This window comes from Capricornis sumatraensis, chromosome 4, assembly GCF_032405125.1.
Source record: "Capricornis sumatraensis isolate serow.1 chromosome 4, serow.2, whole genome shotgun sequence".
NCBI classification, from domain to species: Eukaryota; Metazoa; Chordata; class Mammalia; order Artiodactyla; family Bovidae; genus Capricornis; species Capricornis sumatraensis.
The window spans coordinates 59,391,229-59,412,079 of record NC_091072.1 but is presented as its reverse complement, the minus strand read 5'-3'; the positions used below and the strand labels follow the sequence as shown (position 1 = coordinate 59,412,079).

The window sequence follows — 20,851 nt, the reverse complement described above, 5'->3', positions numbered from 1 at the left end:
AAATGTGTAATAATGCAAAATACTTGTAGTTATTATACAATGTAATTTGCCATACTTTCAGTTCATATAGTTGACAGATTAAACATTGAAAATGTGAGATTGGTAAGATTAAGTCATTTTCCAAGGATAGATTATGGCCTATTGAAGAAGAGATATACTTTCCCCCCCAAGAAAACTCACTTGTTATTGTGGAAGTTTCAATGTTAACTGCAACCCCACCCCATATTATCCTCTAGTGATCCCCGTCCCATATTATCCTGTAGCAGTCCTTAAGAGGAGGAGGTGGGTAAGAAACAGTGAGAAAAGAGAGTATAAGTTATTTCACGTGTGACATTATTAATGTACTATCACTTTTGTTTTTGCTTATAATAGGGAACTGTAAATGCTTATAAATAGATATATAATATTCCTTTTTAAGTTTTATAAAGTTTGCCTAAGATTATTGCATTATAAATCTGTATATGTAGTTAAGTATATTTTAGGAATTTAAAATATAAAATTGCATTTAAATTTTGTTTCCATTAGGCACTGATTTTTTTCATAGAAAATATGAACTTTGGGTTGTTGTATAGGAATTTAGAAGTTAAACTTTGCCAAAAGATATACTATGTATAGCTGGTATGATTATCTGTTGGGCCATTTCCTTCTCCAGGGGATCTTCCTGACCCAGGGATTGAACCCAGGTCTCCTGCATTGCAGGCAGATGCTTTTACCCTTTGGGCCACCAGGGAAGCCCATGTAAAAAACATGCAACAGTGTCTAAATATGTTATTTTTCTTTTTTTTCTGCAAAGTTGAGAAATATATAGAAGAAATACAGTTCTGAGATAACTAATTTGGGGGAAACTCATGAGTAACACTTTTTAAATTTTTTTTCTTTATCAAGAATAGTTTTAGTGTGATAGTACTTTAAACTTCAATACATTCCTTTCCTTTCTATTTTATGGAAAAAAAGCAAAAGGAATAATAGATAAACGTTTACTGAGGAAACTAAGTTGAGTCATATAACTGTGAGAAGTTATATAACTAAGTAAAAAGGTTAGGACAGAACTCCAAACTTGTCAAATTAAAACAAATGCCTTTATCCTTGTATCAGTAACGGTTTATCATTAGGTGGTCCAAAAAATGTAGACCGTTAGACAATCTATGTCTCACAGATGGCACTTTCTTATGTCAGGTTGTGTTCTTCCAGCAAAAATTATTTGGGAACAGCTTTTTTCAGCTTTCAATGATTGTATGTTTTCATTTATTGAACTAATACTTACTGAACTTTCAGTTCATTTCCGTTCAGTCGCTCAGTCGTGTCCGACACTTTGCGACCCCATGAATCGCAGCACGCCAGGGCTCCCTGTCCATCACCGTCTCCCAGAGTTCACTCAAACTCATGTCCATCGAGTTGGAGATGCCATCCAGCCATCTCATCCTCTGTCGTCCCCTTTTCCTCCTGCCCCCAATCGCTCCCAGCATCAGAGTCTTTTCCAATGAGTCAGCTCTTTGCATGAGGTGGCCAAAGTACTGGAGTTTCAGCTTCAACATCATTCCTTCCAAAGAACACCCAGGACTGTTCTCCTTTAGAATGGACTTGTTGGATCTGAGCTTTAGAGGGAAATAATGCAAATTAAACAGACATAATCCCTAACTTCATGAAACTATTTCCTTATTCAAACCTTGTTGGCCTTTTTAAAATAGTTAGCTTTAGAAGTTTTTCACTTATTCTAGAGATGTTTCTATTATTCAGAATATTTTGGGAATGCTTTTCTTCTTCAAGAATTTTCTTCACAGTCTTTACCAAGTCCTAAATTAGTGTTTTTTCCTTGAGGTACACATTTTAATTTTGTAATCAATGAAACACCTCCAAATCTTAAAATGACAAATAGATGATCAAGTTAAAAAAATTTTTTTTCTATTGGTTACCCAGTACTCTTTTTATTAAGGTTATAAGATAAAGTATGACAGAATGTTTCTCTGACTTTTTCAATGTAAACCTAATAGCAGTTCAATTAAAGGATTCCATTCTTTTTCTAGCAGTGAATGACAGAATTCTTTTGGATATCATTTTTCAAGCTTCCTGATCTAGTTTTAAGGAGAAGCTCTCATACATTTAGTTACTTTTGAAAACAGATAATTTCACACTGGTCAGAATGGCTACCATCAAAAAGTCTATAAATAAGTTCTGGAGAGGGTGTGGAAAAATGGGAGCCTTTATATACTGTTGGTGGGAATTTATACAGCCACTATGGAAAACAGTATCAATGTTCCTTTAAAAAACTAAAAAAGAGAACTACCATATGTTCCAGCAATTCCACTTGTAGGTATATATTTGGAAAAATGGAAAACTCTACTTCAAAAGGATGCATAAACCCCACTGTTCAATGCAGTACTGTCTACAACAGCTAAGACAGGGAGGCAGCCCGTCAGCAGGCAGTTGGCTTATGAAGATGTGGTGTATACACACACGCATACAAGGGAGTATTACTCAGCCATAAAAAGAATGAAATATTGCCATTTGTAGCAAGATGAATGGACCTAGAGAATATTATGCTTAGTGAAGTAAGACAAAGAAAGACAAATACCAAATGATATCACTTATATGTGGAATCTAAAAAATAACACAAATGAATACAGAACAGAAACAGGCTCACAAACATAGAAAACAAACTTATTCGCTACCAAAGGGTGTAAGAGAGGAAAGAAGAAATTTCCCTTCCTGAAATATATCCCTTAATGACTTTTCCCTTAATAGCAAATGATTGAGTAGATGAATATGCTAACAGAAGAAATTCTACATAAGACAAATTTACAGGGATGGCATGCAGTTGTTTATGTAATTTTATAAATGATAAAATTAGAATGTGCTTTATTCAGAGAGAGAAGAAGGAATTAAGAAAAGTTTTTAAAATTCTACTTACAAATTAACTGAATATACAGTGGGGTATATCTGAGGCTGAAGTAGATTTTTGCAAGAAGGAAGAAGTTAAGTTAGCCGAAATAAAATGTGTGTGAAGCTCTTGTGTACTTTACAGTTCTTATACTTCTGTGAATATTAAGCTCTGAAAGGTCAAGAACAAGCATATATTTTATACTATGCAGAAAGAGTTTGCATCACAAAAATTAAGAAGTCAGAGTCTTTGGTATTTTAAATATTTTTCCTCATTAAATATTATTGTTTTTCAACTTAAAATTTTACAGGTACCTACAGAATATTGAACAAACAGATCCAAGATCCATAAGATTTTATCACCTTGAATCAAAGATTTCTTTGATATCCTCCTCCATCTTTTATTTATATCAACTAACATATTTTTAAAAAGAATTAAGAAGTTTGCCAAAAGGAAAGTTAAAAAAAAAATAAACTACTACTACCCACACTTTCCAATGCCGAAGAATAGCAAGGTGGTAAAAAGAGAATTAGACGATGAGGTTATTGAGTCTGTCAAAGACCTTCTTTCCAATGAAGACTCAGCTGATGATGCTTTTAAGAAGAGTGAACTAATTGTTGATGTCCCAGAAGAGAAAGACACAGATGTTGTAGAAAGATCTGAAGTCAAAGATGAAAGACCAGCTTGGAACAGCAAGCTACAATACATCCTGGCCCAGGTTGGATTTTCTGTAGGATTAGGGAATGTGTGGCGGTTCCCATACCTCTGTCAGAAGAACGGGGGCGGTAAGTCTCTGTTTTCTGCTGTGTGTGTGTGTGTGTGTGTGTGTGTGTGTGTGTGATACATTGCTGAGTAAATTGCAGTTGATTATGTCAAATAGCAATCATTGCTGCAGTCTCAGTATTTTAGAAACTATGAATTCCATTGTAAAACCAGGGAGACGCCTTTGTTGAAAGTGAGTTAAGCTTTGTTTTCAGATTAGGTTTCCATAGGAGCCGATGACTTGCTATGAACACACAAGGATTGTTTAAGGTCATAGTCTCAAATTCTTTCTGTGGATCCTGTTAACATCTCTAAATTACTGCCTTTTTTAACCAGTGTTCCATTCCTTGTTCCTGTCAGTCATTCACTTTGGAGAAAATCCTCAAGTTTCTGATACAAAAGATACTGGTGAACAAGAGAGAGAGAATGTTCTATCCACAGTGTATTAACTCTGAATTTTAAGTTGTTTCATTCTTCAATGAAACAAAAGTTACATATAATTTACAATGATTATAGTCTTCAGTTGCCAACCAGAACTTTGTAGATCTCAGTAGAAGGAACTTAACCAGATAATTAATATAATACCAGATAGTCTTCATCCATAGATATCAACACCCTTAAGATGCTGTAAAGAAATTAGCATTTTTGATTTCAAACAAATTATCTCCATCAGCATATTTAGCTATTTGTATTTGTGCATATAATTGCAAGCATTATTTAGTGAAAACTGTCTTGAAATCAAGAAAATAAAAACATATACAAAAGAATAGATAGTTCCTATAGGATACAGGCTCAATAATACACTTGAGTAAAACTGAACATTACCTAACATTAGGGTTATTAAATTAAAATAAGTTTAATATTTGCTTTACTTTCTTTACTGTATTTAATATATGTATATATGGAAGCTGTTAAAACAAGTGTGTTTGAATACTAAATGTTCTGTTATGTGGCATTTCAGCACATAAAGGAAGGAATGACTATTTTGGTATTTGATTCCAGTTTGTGATAGGTTTGGTGACAGGACAAAAACATGGTTTTGTTTTATTTTTTATTTGATTACCAACCTATAAATCAGTTGAAGTAATAAAACCATTCACATGTGAAATGGTTTCTTTTAGTCACTAAGATAAAAAGCTAAGGTGTCAAGTGACAAAATACGTTTAATGTCTTGCTTAGTTAATTTAACCAGGGGAAGACCAACAGGTTTGGGGAAAAGTAGCATGTGTGATGGGCTTCCCAGGTGGCGCTAGGGGTAAAGAGCCTGCCTGCCAATGCAGGACACATGAGATGTGGGTTCAATCCCTGGCTTGGGAAGATCCCTGGAGAAGGAAATGGCAATCTACTCCAGTATTCTTGCTTGGAGAATCCCATGGACAGGAGCCTGGCGGGTTATAGTACATGCCAAGAGTAGGACATGACTGAAGTGACTTAGCCCGGCACACACAGTCTGTGTGATAAATCTGCCTGAGAGATAAGAATCAATACATGGAGTTGGTGGTACACTGCCCATCACTCCACTGAACCTGCAAGCTCCTTAGCTAGTCTTTAATATCACAGATTAATTATTTACCAAATCAGCCGCAAGCAGCTAAGTACTACCCTGCTTTATATTTCACAACAAATTATCCCATTCGCAAGATGGGCAGAAGATGAATTCTGATTTTCAGACCTTTTGCCTTATGGACTTTATTGACCATACTCTTAAGGAAGAGGCTATCTTGGCTGAAAACTCAGGTTGCTTTCTGTTTAATACAGTATTAGTCTTGGTGGAAAACTCTAAAGGATTTCATAGTTAGTTATCAGTTAGCAAAAATGGCTCTTGCTCCTTACTTTTATATGTAAAGAAAATCAAGATGCCCTTCCAAGAATTGTCCCCTCTCTTCTAATTACAAGTGCTAGAGAGTGATATTATAAAACACCAATGGACTTCATCATTTTGAGATGGTTGTTGCAGTTTAAAAGGTGGTACTATGCATACAATATAGCTTTGAGCATCTAGGTATTTGACTAAACAGTCTCAACTTGTGTAAATCTTATTTATCATTTGAGGTACTTTATGAATAACAGAATAAAAAATAATAGACCAACATAAGTTGATCTGTCTGAAGATATTACTTAAAGCACAATGGTTAAGGTTGAGAGTGAAAGGGAGAATGTTAGTTGCTCAGTCATGTCTGATTCTTTGCCGCCCAGTGGACTGTAGCCTGCCAAGCTCCTCTGTCCAAAGGATTTCCCAGGTAAGAATTCTGAAGTGGGTAGCCATTCCCTTCTCCAGAGGCTCCTCCTGACCCAGAGATCAGACCCAGCTCTCCCGCACTGTAGGCAGATTCTTTACCATCTGAGTGACCAGGGTAGCTCTGGTTAAGTTTAGTAAGTGTTATAATATAGAGGTTCTTACCTGGTGGCTCAGACAGTAAAGTGTCTGCCTGCAGTGCGGGAGACCCGGGTTCGATCCCTGGGTTGGAAAGATCCTCTAGAGAAGGAAATGGCAACCCACTCCAGTACTCTTGCCTGGAAAATTCCATGGACTGAGGAGCCTGGTGGGCTACAGTCCATGGGGTCGCAAAGAATACTTTCACTTTCATAATAAAGAAACGACCAGCTCAGGTTTTGAAGCCAATTTGACTATGAAGCCTGGCTCTTTCCCTCACTATACAGGTGATCTTTCACAAGTTAACTTACTATTTCTGGCTTCATTTCCACACCTGTAAAAAGAGGGTAATAATTGTGTTTGCCGCTGCTAAGTCACTTCAGTCGTGTCCGACTCTGTGCGACCCCATAGACGGCAGCCCACCAGGCTCTGCCGTCCCTGGGATTCTCCAGGCAAGAACACTGGAGTGGGTTGCCATTTCCTTCTCCAATGAATGAAAGTGGAAAGTGAAAATTGAAGTCGCTCAGTCGTGTCCGACCCTCAGCGACCCCATGGACTGCAGTCTTCCAGGCTCCTCCGTCTATGGGATTTTCCAGGCAAGAGTACTGGAGTGGGGTGGCATTGCCCTCTCCAATAATTGTGCTTACCACACTGGATTCTTGTAACGAATAAATGAGTGACTACATGTAACATGGATAGAAGTGTGCCCTGCAAGTAGTAAATGCTCAGTTGTATTTTAACTAGGACTATTTTAATTTCCAGGACTGTAGAGTAATTTGAGGCAGAAGAAATGGAGAGGTATCTAATAACATGTCATGTGCACATAACTGAGAAAATGTTCCCAATGAGTCCAGTCTTCATTCATTCTCTTTTTTTTCTGCTACTCGTTCACACACACATAAACCTATTCACACCCCAGAATTTCATCCAGGTGTTAAAGTGCATTTTCAGTCCTTCAGGAAACATTCTCAGGTCATTAGTGCCTGAATGCTCTTAGTCATCTTAGGGTCTGAATTTTGATAATTCTGTTTTATAATCTCATGCATCGATGCTTTATATTACATACTCCTTTGTTGAATCAACTCATGTCTCAAAGTGTGAAAATCAGCTGTAAGAGAGTAGAGATTTTCTACCAACCACCATATTAAAGGAAATTCTTATACATGGAAAGTAATTAAGAGGTATATAGACACTGAGATAAATGACTTGAAAAAAAATCATTAATACTTACTTCTTCAACAGAAAAGGTACCAAAACAATTTGAACAACTTCCAAAATCTATTCAATACCATTAACATTTTCTTTTTAATAAGAGAACTATAATGAATGGCCTCCTCTTTAAAAAGGGCATTAGTCCCCACTTGGTAGTATCTGGTTGGAAAAAACTCCAGATATGAAATTTGAATGTAGCAAGTCCATTTTAAAGGTTATCAATGAATAATTTGCTTATGTATTCTCATTTAGATATGAGTACAGTTTTCATATTAGACTTTATCAATAATAGAGTCTAATATTAACATTGTCAATTGATTTAGTACATTTTTAAGTCACTGGGCATATGTCTTAAGTTGAGATTTAGCTGTAAAATAATATGTATATATATTTAAGTATGAAAACTTTACTATGAAAAAATAGCACATATATTTTATAATAGCTATTAATTATCTTTTTAAAAAAATTAGTGTTCAGTCAGTTCAGTTCAGTCGCTCAGTTGTGTCCGACTCTTTGCAACCCCATGAATCGCAGCCTTCCTGTCCATCAACAACTTTCGGAGTTCACCCGAACTCATGTCCATAGGGTCGTTGGTGCCATCCAGCCATCTCATCCTCGGTCATCCCCTTCTCCTCCTGCCCCCAATCCCTCCCAGCATCAGGGTCTTTTCCAATGAGTCAGCTCTTCCATGAGGTGGCCAAAGTATTGGAGTTTCAGCTTTAGCATCATTCCTTCCAATGAACACCCAGGACTGATCTCCCTTTGAATGGACTAGTTGGATCTCCTTGCAGTCCAAGGGACTCTCAAGAGTCTTCTCCAACACCACAGTTCAAAAGCATCAATTCTTCGGCACTCAGCTTTCTTTATAGTCCAGCTCTCATATCCATACCTAACCACTTGGAAAACCATAGCCTTGACTAAAAGGACCTTTGTTGGCAAAGTAATGTCTCTGCTTTTTAATACACTGTCTAGGTTGGTCATAACTTTCTTTCCAAGGGGCAAGTGTCTTTTAATTTCATGGCTGCAATCACCATCTGCAGTGATTTTGTTGTTACCTACCCCTTAACAGAATTTTGGAAAACCAAAAATTACTTATTTCCCAAAGTGAACTTTTTTCTATAACATACATATGGAGAAAAAATGCCATTTGTCTGTGGTAGATGTTCTTTTTCTTTTTTCTTCTCTTTCAGTCTAAGCAGGCATTTCTTCTTCCCTGTTGTTACAAAAAAGTCAGTTTAATATAACATCTCATTCATTTTGATTTATCAGATTTGAAATGCATGATTTAGATGAGTTTGAGTAAAATTTAATAAATGACTTCCTTAACATTTTGTGAATAAGACTGCCAGGAGCCTTTGAAACCTATTTAAGAAGATGTTTTAAGGAATCAATTATTTTTACGAAAAGTAAATTTGTTTTACCCTTTCAATAAAATGAAACTAAAGCTATTCATTGATATCCTTACTTTTTTCATAATTATTTTTTATCAGAAACTCTCGGTAGCAGTCAAATTCAGGTTTCAAATACCAGAAAGCTTAAAGTAATGAAACTGCATTTTCTTTAAAGTCTTTTATAATTATACTTACGGAAGTTAAAATGCCATCTTTCATGAGATAATCAGAATTAGTGTACTCTCTACTGTGGCTGTTGAAAATATAATCTATTTTATTTGTTCTTCTCTCTATAGGTGCCTATCTTTTGCCATATTTAATACTACTCCTGGTAATAGGTATTCCTCTTTTCTTCCTGGAACTTTCTGTGGGTCAGAGAATTCGTCGAGGAAGCATTGGTGTGTGGAATTACATAAGTCCTCAACTGGGAGGGATTGGATTTGCAAGTTGTGTTGTAAGTTTCCTGGTATGGTATTTGCCATATAACTTTTTACAGGGTTTGTAATTATACAGTCTTAAGTTAAATGCTACCTTGGAGTGTGTATTCTCTACTCAACTCTTTAATCACGTATTAAAAAAAACGCTACTGGAGCTTGCACTCATACCCAAAATATGCTGTAATGTGAATGTAGTATAATCTTGTTAATGCATTTTCTTAAGGCCTGTGAGAGTCATCATTTTAGAAAAGATAATGTGTTTCAATTAAAATTTTAAAAGTTTTTTAAAAATATTAAGTGGGCTTTGATGCATTTCCATCTCATTGTTTCAAAGGCAGGGACAGGAGAATTTTAATGTAATCACACTATTTTATTTTGCAGGTATGCTTTTTTGTGGCTCTCTACTACAATGTCATCATTGGCTGGAGTCTGTTTTATTTTTCTCAATCTTTTCAGCAGCCTCTGCCTTGGGATCAGTGTCCTTTGGTGAAAAATGCTTCACACACTTGTAAGATATCTACAATGTAGAGTTTTTGTATCTAAAGATCATAAAGTTAGTAAAGCCAGGAGCTTTCAAGATATTTTTTTCTAAAATCTTTCGAAGTTATTATAACAAACTTTCCTTGACATACTCAGAAAGATAGATGTTTGGCATCATTTATTTAGCTCTTTATTTTATTGTGTTATTTTATAAGTTATTTTATTGTGCCCCAGGACGTTAGGATAAAAAATTATCAGCCTTCAGTTACAAACTTAGACAATATTTTATTTTGTTCATCTTCATTGATGTCTTACATTTGCATTAAAATAAAAAGAGGAGAAAAAATAGTTTAGATTGAAGAAATTATTATGTCTTTGGTTCTGTTGTTCTATGTTTTTCTTATCTTTTAATTTTATATCCTAGAATATAAAGAATAATCCTGTAGCACTGTCTGGTAAATATCGAATGTAACATACATATGTAGTCTAAAATGTCCTTAGTAGCCATATTTACAAAAAGTAAAAAGGGACAGATGAAATATTTTATTTAACCCAATATATCTAATATATTAATATTCTAACATAAAATTATGTAAAATAGTAATGTAATAATTTACATTGTTTTTCTCATACTAAGTCTCCAAAAATCCCTTTGTATTTTATGTTTACAGCACAAGTCACTTGAGACTAGCTCCAGTTCTAAGGTCACATATGTGAAGCAGCTAGCATTTTTGATGGCTCTGCCCCCAGGAAGTCAATCAGATAATTTTGGGGGCAAAAGGGGCTATAAAACTCATATATTTTAATCACCTTGATAAAAGCTTGTGCTTTCACGCTCGGCCTTGTTTGACTCTTTGTGACACTTTGTACTATATAGCCCTCCAGGCTCCTCTGTCCATGGGATCTTCCAGGCATGAATACTGGGGTGGGTTGCCATTTCCTCCTCTAGGGGATCTAACCCAGGGGAACCCCATCTCCTGTGTCTCCTGCATTGCAGGCAGATTCTTTACTTGCTGAACCATCAGGAAAGCCCCTGATAAAACGCTCACACATTCCTATTTTAGAAGTGTGTAACAAGATAATCATCAATGAGGATTCGTGTTTGTTGATTTTTTTTCCCCATATTTTTGCACAGGGGATTTCATTGTGGATTTAAATGCTTCTGTAGAATAGTAGTACTTTTCTAGGAAATGTTAAGAATTGATTTACAGGCTTACTGGGGGGAAAAAATAGCCTCGTTACTCTTTCTTATCTGAAATGATTGTGTTACCTTTCTTTCTACAGTTGTAGAGCCAGAATGTGAAAAAAGTTCCGCCACTACCTATTATTGGTACAGAGAAGCACTGAATATTTCCAGCTCCATTTCTGAAAGTGGTGGCTTAAACTGGAAGATGACCATCTGCTTGCTGGCTGCCTGGGTTGTGGTGTGCTTGGCTATGATCAAAGGCATTCAGTCTTCTGGAAAAGTTAGTATGTCAGAGCCCCTCCTGCTTCTGCTAAACATCTAATCGCCATTCCTGGGAACTGTTCCCACCCCCGGCCCCTCTCAACCCCATATAAATAAATCTGTCTGAGCAAGCTGCAAGTAACACTTCAATCTAGGCAGTTAATTAAAGACTGGTAAAAAGTGGTGATTTTTAAAAAAAGGTATTTAGACCAAGGAAAGGACACAAATAAAGATGTAAGTTTGTTTTATAATGAAATCTAAAGTCGTTTATAATCTTCCCCTCTTCTATCAAGATCTGTTTTGAACTTTTTTGTCAACACTTAACCGTCCTCTCTTTTTGCTGGTATTCAGCTGAACCTAATGTTTTAGTTGTCTGATTAGTTCCAACCACGGAAATTGGGAAATATAGTAGAATAAAGAACTTGTTTATGTTATTTGTGTTATATCATTTTTTTTTTCTCTGCTATAGGTGCTCTAGGGAATAGTTGCTTACAAGATTTTAAAAGTTCATTAGGGAGTGTTTCGTAAAAATCTGAACATTAGGTAGTTGTAATAATCTCAACAAGAAACTTAGAGTAATATAGAAGACTAAAGGGCATGTAGCCGTGGCAAATGGAGATTCTTATGAGACTGTGGTTGAGAAAGACATTAAGTGAGTTCTAGATACCCTAGGAAGTCAATCAGATAATTTTTTAAAAGGATGTATTAGGAAAGTAATTGTTATTCACTATTTTGCTTTCATAGTACATTCCCCCCTCCCCATTGCCATTGTTTTAAAGCTCTCTTTTTGTCTGGATCACAGCAGGAATTAATTTTGGTTCTTCTCTCTGCCCTGTAACAATCCATCTCTGTTGTTTTTTCTTTCCCAAGTATAGATCTGATCATGTATCTTTCCAGGTCAATATATTGCCACTTACCATCATATACTAATAAGAGTGGGAATAATTGTATTAATATAGCAGCAGTAGTAAAAGCAGCAGCAGCAGTAATAGTGGTAATAAATGACAATGAAGATGATTCTGACAATGATCAGAGCAAGAACAATAACAGAAACCAATATTTATTACGTATTTACTTTGTAGTAGGCACTATGAAAAGTGCTTTCATATACTTTATCCCATTTAAATCTGAAAAAAAAACAAACCCAAAACAAAAACCTCTAAGAAGTAATTGCTACTCTCAGACCTGCTTTACAGATAAAAAACAAGTTTGTGAAAACAGGTAACTAGCCCAAAGAATAATGTTTAGTAAATGTTGGTACCTGGAGTCAAAACTAGCTCTGTCTAAAGCTAACGCCCACGTTATTGAATTGCAATGCTATACCCTCTCTCGCTGTGACAGCTTTCCCCCACTAAATAGTGAACTCTTTTAGGCAAAGTGTGTGTACCTCATCTTTGCTTCCTGTTGGTTCATATTTAATTAGAAATGTTTGACAGTTTTTACAGCTTGTAAATCACAGCTGATTTTATATTTCACTTCCTAATGGAACTTCTTTACTGTTTTCCTTTGCAGAAATGAATATGGTAGATAACACACCTAATATTTTTTGGTCTTTTATAAATGTTAGTGTATTCTGTGATTAAATAAGTTCAATTAGTTGGTTCCACTTGGTGTGTCTTGTATAATGTCACAGACCTAATATAGTCAGGTTTTAAATAAAAGGATAGATTCCTAAGCCAAATCTAATCACATTTATAGGCTTCCTAAGATAATGTCATTTGATAGAATAAGAACCAGCTGTGGCCAGCCAGGGAAGTCCAAACATCCCTCTGCTCAAGTCTTACTACCACATTTTATTTTTTCTTTGTCTGAGTATGTGTCTTATCATTTAAAGAAAATACTCATACTTTTCTCATCACATATTTGGGATGTTTTTCCTATGTAAAATAACTTTTCTAGAAAATCTAATACAATTTCTAGACTATATGTGATTTATTATTTCAATGAGAAGGCTTAGGGAGAGGCTAGCTTTTCAGGAGATTTTGAAGAAAAAATTTAGTAGGCACAGATAAGAGAAAGCTATAAGTAATATGAACAAAGTTATGAAAGTCTAAATGTATATTTTCTCATCCTGAACCAATGAGCTGAATAAAATAAGAAATTTATTAGGAATATATGTAAAGCTCTATTTGTCTGCCAAACAAAAAAGCCTCTGAGTAAACACACCAATGCAGTATAGAGAAATATGGTTTAAGGATAATGAAGTTTAAGGTTAGTATGTGGGGAAAAAAACAACTGAGAGTATTTAGCAGCTAAACGTCTTTGCCAACACACACACATACACAAACAGAATGCTAATTTCAAACTGTATGAATTAAGACAGGAATATGACAGTCTCATTCTCCTTTAGGTCAGGTAGGCACAAGTCAATTGAATTACACCTGTAATACTGGATTTTTACTAAAATCCTTATTTTCTCTTTTGTTATGGAGAAGAGTTATCTTAGCTTCTTAATCACAAGCTTCAAGTAGTTGAAGAAAAAGGAATAAGCCTTACTTATCCCGTGTCGTCACATGGTCAAATCCTGGGGATTATGTAGAGTGGTGGGGTGGTGGTGACTCTTCAAGGAAAGGAAGATCTTTCGGGAATCAAGCCTGCTAACAATGAAATTAGTTGTCTGCAGTGGTAGAAACTCGGCACTAGCGGAGGTGGTCCAATGGAGGTTGTATGGCTGCATGTCCTTTGTTGGGTCCTCTGTGACAGGGATGCCTGCCTCCAGGGAGATGGATAGAAATGAGAAGCTCCAGGCTTTCTTTATCTCTAAAGGTAATGTTTCCTATTGGTACTGCTTTGCTGTCAGGACTACTACTGTGCCAAGTAAACACTCTGCATACATTAGCTTGTTTAATCTATCAACCAGATGATTTACATGTTCATTTCTCCATTTGACTGGGAAGTTAAGCTTAGGAAGAATAAATAGAATTAAACAACTGGTAAGTAGCAGAGCTAGAACTGGGCTATGAAATCCTCAGAGAGAATGACTGTCTGAAGGTGTGTTTAAACATTTTAACATAAAAAAAGAGAAAAACAACTAAATGATTTCATGTGTTTACTGTTTTTTCATAGTTGAGTAGCACCCCACTCCAGTACTCTTGTCTGGAAAATCCCATGGATGGAGGAGCCTGGTAGGCTGCAGTCCATGGGGTAGCTAAGAGTCAGAAAGGACTGAGCGACTTCACTTTCACTTTTCACTTTCATGCATTGGAGAAGGCAATGGCAACCCACTCCAGTGTTCTTGCCTGGAGAATCTCAGGGACAGGGGAGCCTGGTGGGCTGCCGTCTATGGGGTCGCACAGAGTCGGACACAACTGAAGTGACTTAGCAGCGGCAAACACAATTATTACCCTCATTTTACAGGTGTGGAAATGAAGCCAGAAATAGTAAGTTAACTTGTGAAAGATCACCTGTATAGTGAGCAGAATGAAAGTATTTTCATGTAACATTTTGATTTGTAAACTTATCTCTTTTATTGAATGTCCTTGCTGTGAAAGGCTGTTCAGTTTTGGAATTCTCCAGGCCAGTACTCTTGCCTGGAAAATCCCATGGATGGAGGAGCCTGGTAGGCTGAAGTCCATGGGGTTGCGAAGAGTTGGACACGACTGAGCGACTTCACTTTCGTACATTGGAGAAGGAAATGGCAACCCACTCAAGTGTTCTTGCCTGGAGAATCCCAGGGACAGGGGAGCCTGGTGGGCTGCCATCTATGGGGTCGCACAGAGTCAAACACGACTGAAGCGATGCAGCAGCAGCAGCAGCAGCAGGCCATAATACTGGAGTGGGTAGCCTTTCCCTTCTCCAGGGGATCTTCCCAACCCAGTGATCAAACCCAGGTCTCCCACATTGCAGGCTGATTCTTTACTAGCTGAGCCACAAGGGAAGCACTTTTAAGGCCCAGGGAGTGTTCCCAGCCAAACATATTTCATTGTTTTAGTTCCCAGTTCTTAAGAAAAATACTTAAGAGTCATTCATGTACTCACTGAACTCATATTTATTGAGCCCCTACTATGTGCTGGGCACTGATCTAAGTCTGGAAGTGCAGTGGTGAACAAGGCAGACAAAATACCTGTCCTCATGGAATGTCCATTCTAGTGGAAGAGGCAGGTAATAAATCATAAAATATTAACAGGTAACAATGCAAAAAACAAGGAGAAAGTGCTTGAGGGGTAGCATTTTCCATATAGTCAATTAGACAGAATTTAAACTATTTTTAATAATATTATGCAACTGGCAATTTTAGTATTCTGAGACTCATTAAATGAGAAGAATTTGTGTTTAAAAACACAAAATGGATACCTCTGTAAAATACTGACGTAAGGTGCATCTTTAAATCTCAGAAGTAATAAGTAAATATTTAATAAGTAAATAATAAGTAATAAGTAAATATGTAATAAGTAAATAATAAGTAAAATAATATTTAATAAGTAAATATTTTATTCTTTAATAAATATAAGTAAATAATAAGTAAAGCTTTTCTTTAATAAAATAATAATTTAATAAGTAAATATTTAATAAGTAAATATTTTATTCTTTTACCTGCTCACAGAAGAAGAAAATTCAGGTGTGACCTACCTAACACTGCTTAAATGTTTTCATGTTTAAAATCTTGACTGTCACTTTTCTTTATGTTATATCCAACATGAAAGCTTCGTGTTTGTTTTTGGATGAAACTAAGCTAGAATCTTATCACTGAAGCCAGATGAGTATCTTTAAGAGCTCAAATACTTGCTGAATTAATAAATGAAGCTTGAATTGTCTGATCATATAATTAGCACACTATTTTTAAGTACTATAGAATAAAGGTGAGGGTTTTCTTTTTTTTAGAGAATGTGTACAGAAAGGAAAATTTCCTATGAATTGGCTCTTAATGTACAATATATTTGAGTATCAAAGAATATGCAAAGGATAATGGGTCACCCCACCTTTATTCACATAGAACTTATAACTTAATGGGTGAGACAAGATAATTACAGCAGAATACATGCAGTAAAGAGTTGCCAATAATAAGTGCATGATAGCACAGAGGCAGCCACTGGAGTTAACCTGGATTTGGGGGAGGGCTTCACAGAGGGGGTAGATTTGGGGCTAGAGTTTGATGCCTGAAGAAGAGTTCACCAGAAAGTTCAGAGAGAAGACACCAGAGGCATGGAAAACAGCATGTACAAAGCCCAAAGACTGCTCAGTAACCCTGTGTGCCTTACATACAGTTTGTGCAGCTTGTGGGAGGTGAGGCTTGAAAGGTTTAGTTGACTGCAGGAATTAAAGCATGGACACTGGTAAAATGGCTGGCTGTTATTTAACAAACAGTGTGAAGTATTTGAGGGTTTTTAGCAGTTCATTAACACCATCAGATCTTTAGAAAGATCATTCTGGTAGTAGTGTGGGTGATGAATTTCCGAGATGGAGAGGAGAGCCGGCAGGGAAAATCTAGAGGCAAAACGAGCAGGAAGCTGATAGTGAAGTGACACGTCATTGATGAAAGCAAAGGGGCTTGTGTGAAATTTGGAGTCAGTTTGGAATCAGCTGATTATGGGATGTGGAAAAAGAACCATATTCTGGTGATTTAGAGTTGTTTAGGATGGGCAAATATAGCTCCAGGAAGAATCATTTACTTTGTTAGCTTCTAATTTGAAATTATGTTAAAAACATACCAAGGTATATCATATCAAGTGGAAAAAAATCATTACCAAACTATCCAGATTATTTTATTTTGCAGCCTTCATTTTCACTTTTAAAATAAATGGGCTAATAGAAGTCCTGTTGTCACTTTTTTGTTTAGTCACTCATTCAGGTCTGACTCTTCTGTGACCCCATGTAGCCCACCAGACTCCTCTGTCCATGGGATTCCCCAGGCAAGAATACTAGAGTGGGTTGCCAAAGGTACCAAATTTGAGTGCTGTTAAAAAAAAGACAACAACGAAAAGATAAACTATTGTGCAGAAGTGAATCCACCCTTCTAGTTAGCTTCAAGATTTGAAAGAAAAACCATAAAAGGAATAGCGGCAATTCAAATGAGACCAAGGCTACTTGAATAGATATCGTAGACCCACAAATTTAAAGATGCTAAAAGTAGGCAGAAAGAATGAAACGTACTCCATCTTAAAGCATTCTGATTTTTAAAAAGCAAGAAATGTGGATGAATGGATGCAATTTAAAATTTAGACCATTCTGAATTGATTGAAAATTATATTTCTTTATAATTAGAATATAATTACTTTTAGAGAAATATAGGTTCCTAATTATGCAGAGATTTTAGTTGTAATATTTTTAATAATACTGAAATACAGTTACAAAGTATACAGAATAGAAGTGCAAATGATTGTGCTGACTTCTCTGTTGTCTGTCTACAATTATTATAGGATTCAGTATCTCTGACCTGCCTGAGTTACCCTCTGCTATGGCAGTTTTTAAGTTTTTTCCTCCATTCTTCTCACCTTCCCTCTAATCCTTCTCCCACAGATACGTATCATATACCTAATATGTGTTAACAACTCTGTTAGATGTTTGGAATTTGGTAGTGAGCAAGAGAGAAAAGGTCCTTGCCTTCACAGAGCTTATATTTCAGTAAAGGAGACTGAAAATTAACAAGTAAACACAGATGACAATTTCAGCAGTATTAAGTGCTGTCAAACCAAATCAAAGTAATATCATTGAAGGTTCATGGGACATTGGGACGGGCATTTGGGGACCTATTGGATGGGAAAAAAAAGTCTTATTCTGAGTGTTCTATGAAGATTTGCAAAGATGAAGATGAGAGCTTGGCTTCCTTCAGGGCTGGAGCTCAGGGAGGAGTGGGAGGGCAGACAGGTAGGCAGCCTAGTGTAAGGCTTTGGAGGACAGAGCCATTTGCATTTTATTCCTACTGTATTCGATTTCCGGAGAGCATGTAAGCAGGGAATGCAACAGGCCGGGTAGTAGCCTGGAAGCCAGGAAATTAGAAAGCCTGCAGAACTACTTCTGGATGTCTGACTTTAACGACTGTTGGGTGGTGGGGGCAGCTTTGGGGGAAACCCAGGATTTTAGGAACCACATGGAGATGTCAAGGAGGCGGCACATGTCTGCTTAGGACAGTCGCTTTTCTGTGATAACATTTGTTTAATGATGAAGACTTCTGAGGTGGAAAGTAAGACCTTTACTCCATTATTCAAGTTCTGTAGGAGCCTTAACAGGGACCTCTGTCTAGAAGGTTTACAGAATTACCACGGAACTTTGCTTAATTTTTTTTTAAAAGGACTTTTGTGGAGGAGTTAGTGTCCTTTTGTTTCTCTTAAATACTGCCTGTTTGGGAACTGTGTGAACTGTGAGGAATCAACACTATCCAAGTTGCATCACACCTATGGACTCTTTTAAAGGAGGTTAAATAAGGACGATTTCCCATTTTTCATTATATCCCAAATAGATCTTAATGAATCACACCACATCAAAGCTAATAAGCCATTCTGCTATGATGACTAAACAATGTACTAATCGTATTAATTATTATATTATAAAGGGGTTATTTTCACAGTATGAAGATATAAAGTGAAAGTGTTAGTCACTCAGTTGTGTTGAACTCTTTGCAACTCCATGGACTGCAGCCCACCAGACTCCTGTCCATGGAATTTTCCAGGCGAGAATACTGGAGTGGGTAGCCATTCCCTTCTCCAGGGAATCTTACTGACCCAGGGATCAAATCCAGGTTTCCTGCATTGCAGGCAGATTCCTTACCATCTGAGCCACCAGGAAAGTCCAGTATAGAGCAGCACAAATAATCTTCAAATATGAGAAAGAATATAGTTGTTAGTGTGTCTCACCTATTTTCGTCTTTCTTTGCAGATCATGTATTTTAGTTCTCTGTTCCCGTATGTGGTACTTATATGCTTCCTAATCAGAGCACTCCTTTTAAATGGTTCAGTTGATGGCATCCGTCACATGTTTACCCCTGAGGTATGTACTGTATTTCCAGTTAAAGCTTGTGATCACAAAAGTTTTATGTTGTCAAAATATTCCCACAGTTAAATTTAAGGGATAATTGTTCAAACCTACGTACAACAATGTGCACTAAACTATTAAACTGTAACTGTTATGTTAACCAGCCTAGTAAAACCAAGACTTTTAGATATCTATAATTATATCCAACTCTCTCCAATTTTAAATGTCCCACTTTATCCAGAGTAAGTTTCACTATTTAAACTTCAGAAATTCCTCTTTTACAATAAATTAACTTCCCATTTTTACACCAGTACAGTTTAGAACTTATCAATCTTTACACTTCCTCTTCTATTTCAGTGGTTTTTAACCTTTTGTGACATGGACTCCTTCGGGGAAAAAAAAACAAACAAACTGATAATAAGATCTCCTTACCAGAAAAAATAATGAACATATTAATTTGCTTAGTGTCTTAGGAGGTTGACAGAATGCCTAAAGTCCATGGACCCAGATTAAGAATGCTGTTGTACTCGAAATCCAGTCTTAGAAAAAATTCAAGGTTTCTTGTTCTGTTTTGAGGTTTTGTATTTTCTCGAATAGTATTTATATTAGTGTGTTTGGGAAGTTCTGTAATTTTTATAAATGCATATGCATTTCAGGAAAATTCCATTAGGTTTCCTAAAAGGCTCAGAACTTAAACTCTGTCATTCAGTCATGTTGGTTTGATAGGAAACAGTCAGAAACATATTTGAGGTGCATATGGATTTTGGATATTCACTGAAATGAAATCATACTTCAATTAGTGTGCTAACACTATCATAATCAGACAATGAGTTATAAAGACACAATCTCAATTTGGTTCAGAAATTGGAAGTTGTCTGAGGGATGACTGCACCATGCATCGTGCTGAGAGACTTGGGGATAAGATTTTAGCCTCCCTGAAACTGGCACTCCTGGCAGCTGCCTTGGTGCTGTGAAAAAGAGGCTGTGTTTTTTGAGTATCTGGCTCCAAGTGGGGTTCTGTTCATTCTCAAGTAGCAAAAATGTTGACATTGTGATCTGCTTCTCTTCTGTTGTTCAAAAGCCCTGTAGGGTTGTTGGAATTTCTCAGTGAACAATTAGTTCACATTTATGAATTTCAGCTATATTATCATTTAAATGATCCACAAATGGGCCATACTTAGTGACCACAAATATTTATTTTTTTACAATATAGAAAAAAAAAGTTTTCTGAGTTTAAAACAACTAGCTTTGGTGTGGATTCCTGGAATATTGCGTTTCTCTAAGTTGGTAATTTGTGACATGACTCTAAATATTTGATTTAAATAAATATTTTAGAATCTAGATACTTGAACATGACACTTTGACATGATCCCCATGTTTAAAACTGCAGTACTTGGTTAACATTTTAAACCAGAACTGGAAATAACTATTACAATAAGTGAATTACTTCTTCAGCTTACTTTGGACTGTTGATAAGATTGGTATTAGGCCATTGTAGGATGTGACAGTTAATATAATAACAATAAAAAGTTGTCAATTTCCTTTAAATTTAAGTTGTTTATGTAAGGGAGAAAGTACCTCAGTACACAAAATAGTCTCTGAACGGAGACTCAGTTTCTGAATTGGAAATAATCAGACTGTCTTTAGTAAATAGGTATTGTCTGCCATCTAGTGGGAAAAGCAGAGATAGACAGTTGAATGAGTTCGGTTTTCATTTACTGATTGTGTCCAACTCTTTGAGACCTCGTGAACTGCAGCATGCCAGGCTTCCCTGTCCTTCACTATCCCCTGGAGTTTGCTCATGACCGTTGAGTCAGTAATGCCATTCAACAGTTTCGTCCTCTCTCACCCCCTTCTCCTCCTGTCCTCAGTCTTTCCCAGCATCAGGGTCTTTTCCAATGCTTATCAGCGTAGCTGTTACTATAGTCCATATGTTGGCAGTTATTGAGGACTCAGTGAGGT

General features: G+C 36.4%; 1 protein-coding gene across 1 annotated transcript in view; it reads left to right on the top strand.

Moving 5' to 3' along the window:
* Positions 1-3,374: 3,374 nt before the first annotated feature.
* The window catches only part of SLC6A15 (solute carrier family 6 member 15), a 32,507-nt gene continuing 15,030 nt past the window's right edge, over positions 3,375-20,851 (top strand). The window contains exons 1-5 of the mRNA XM_068971786.1: positions 3,375-3,663; positions 8,914-9,071; positions 9,436-9,562; positions 10,819-11,000; positions 18,794-18,904. Coding sequence (XP_068827887.1) covers positions 3,375-3,663; positions 8,914-9,071; positions 9,436-9,562; positions 10,819-11,000; positions 18,794-18,904 — 867 coding nt within the window. The remainder of the gene's footprint in view (positions 3,664-8,913; positions 9,072-9,435; positions 9,563-10,818; positions 11,001-18,793; positions 18,905-20,851) is intronic.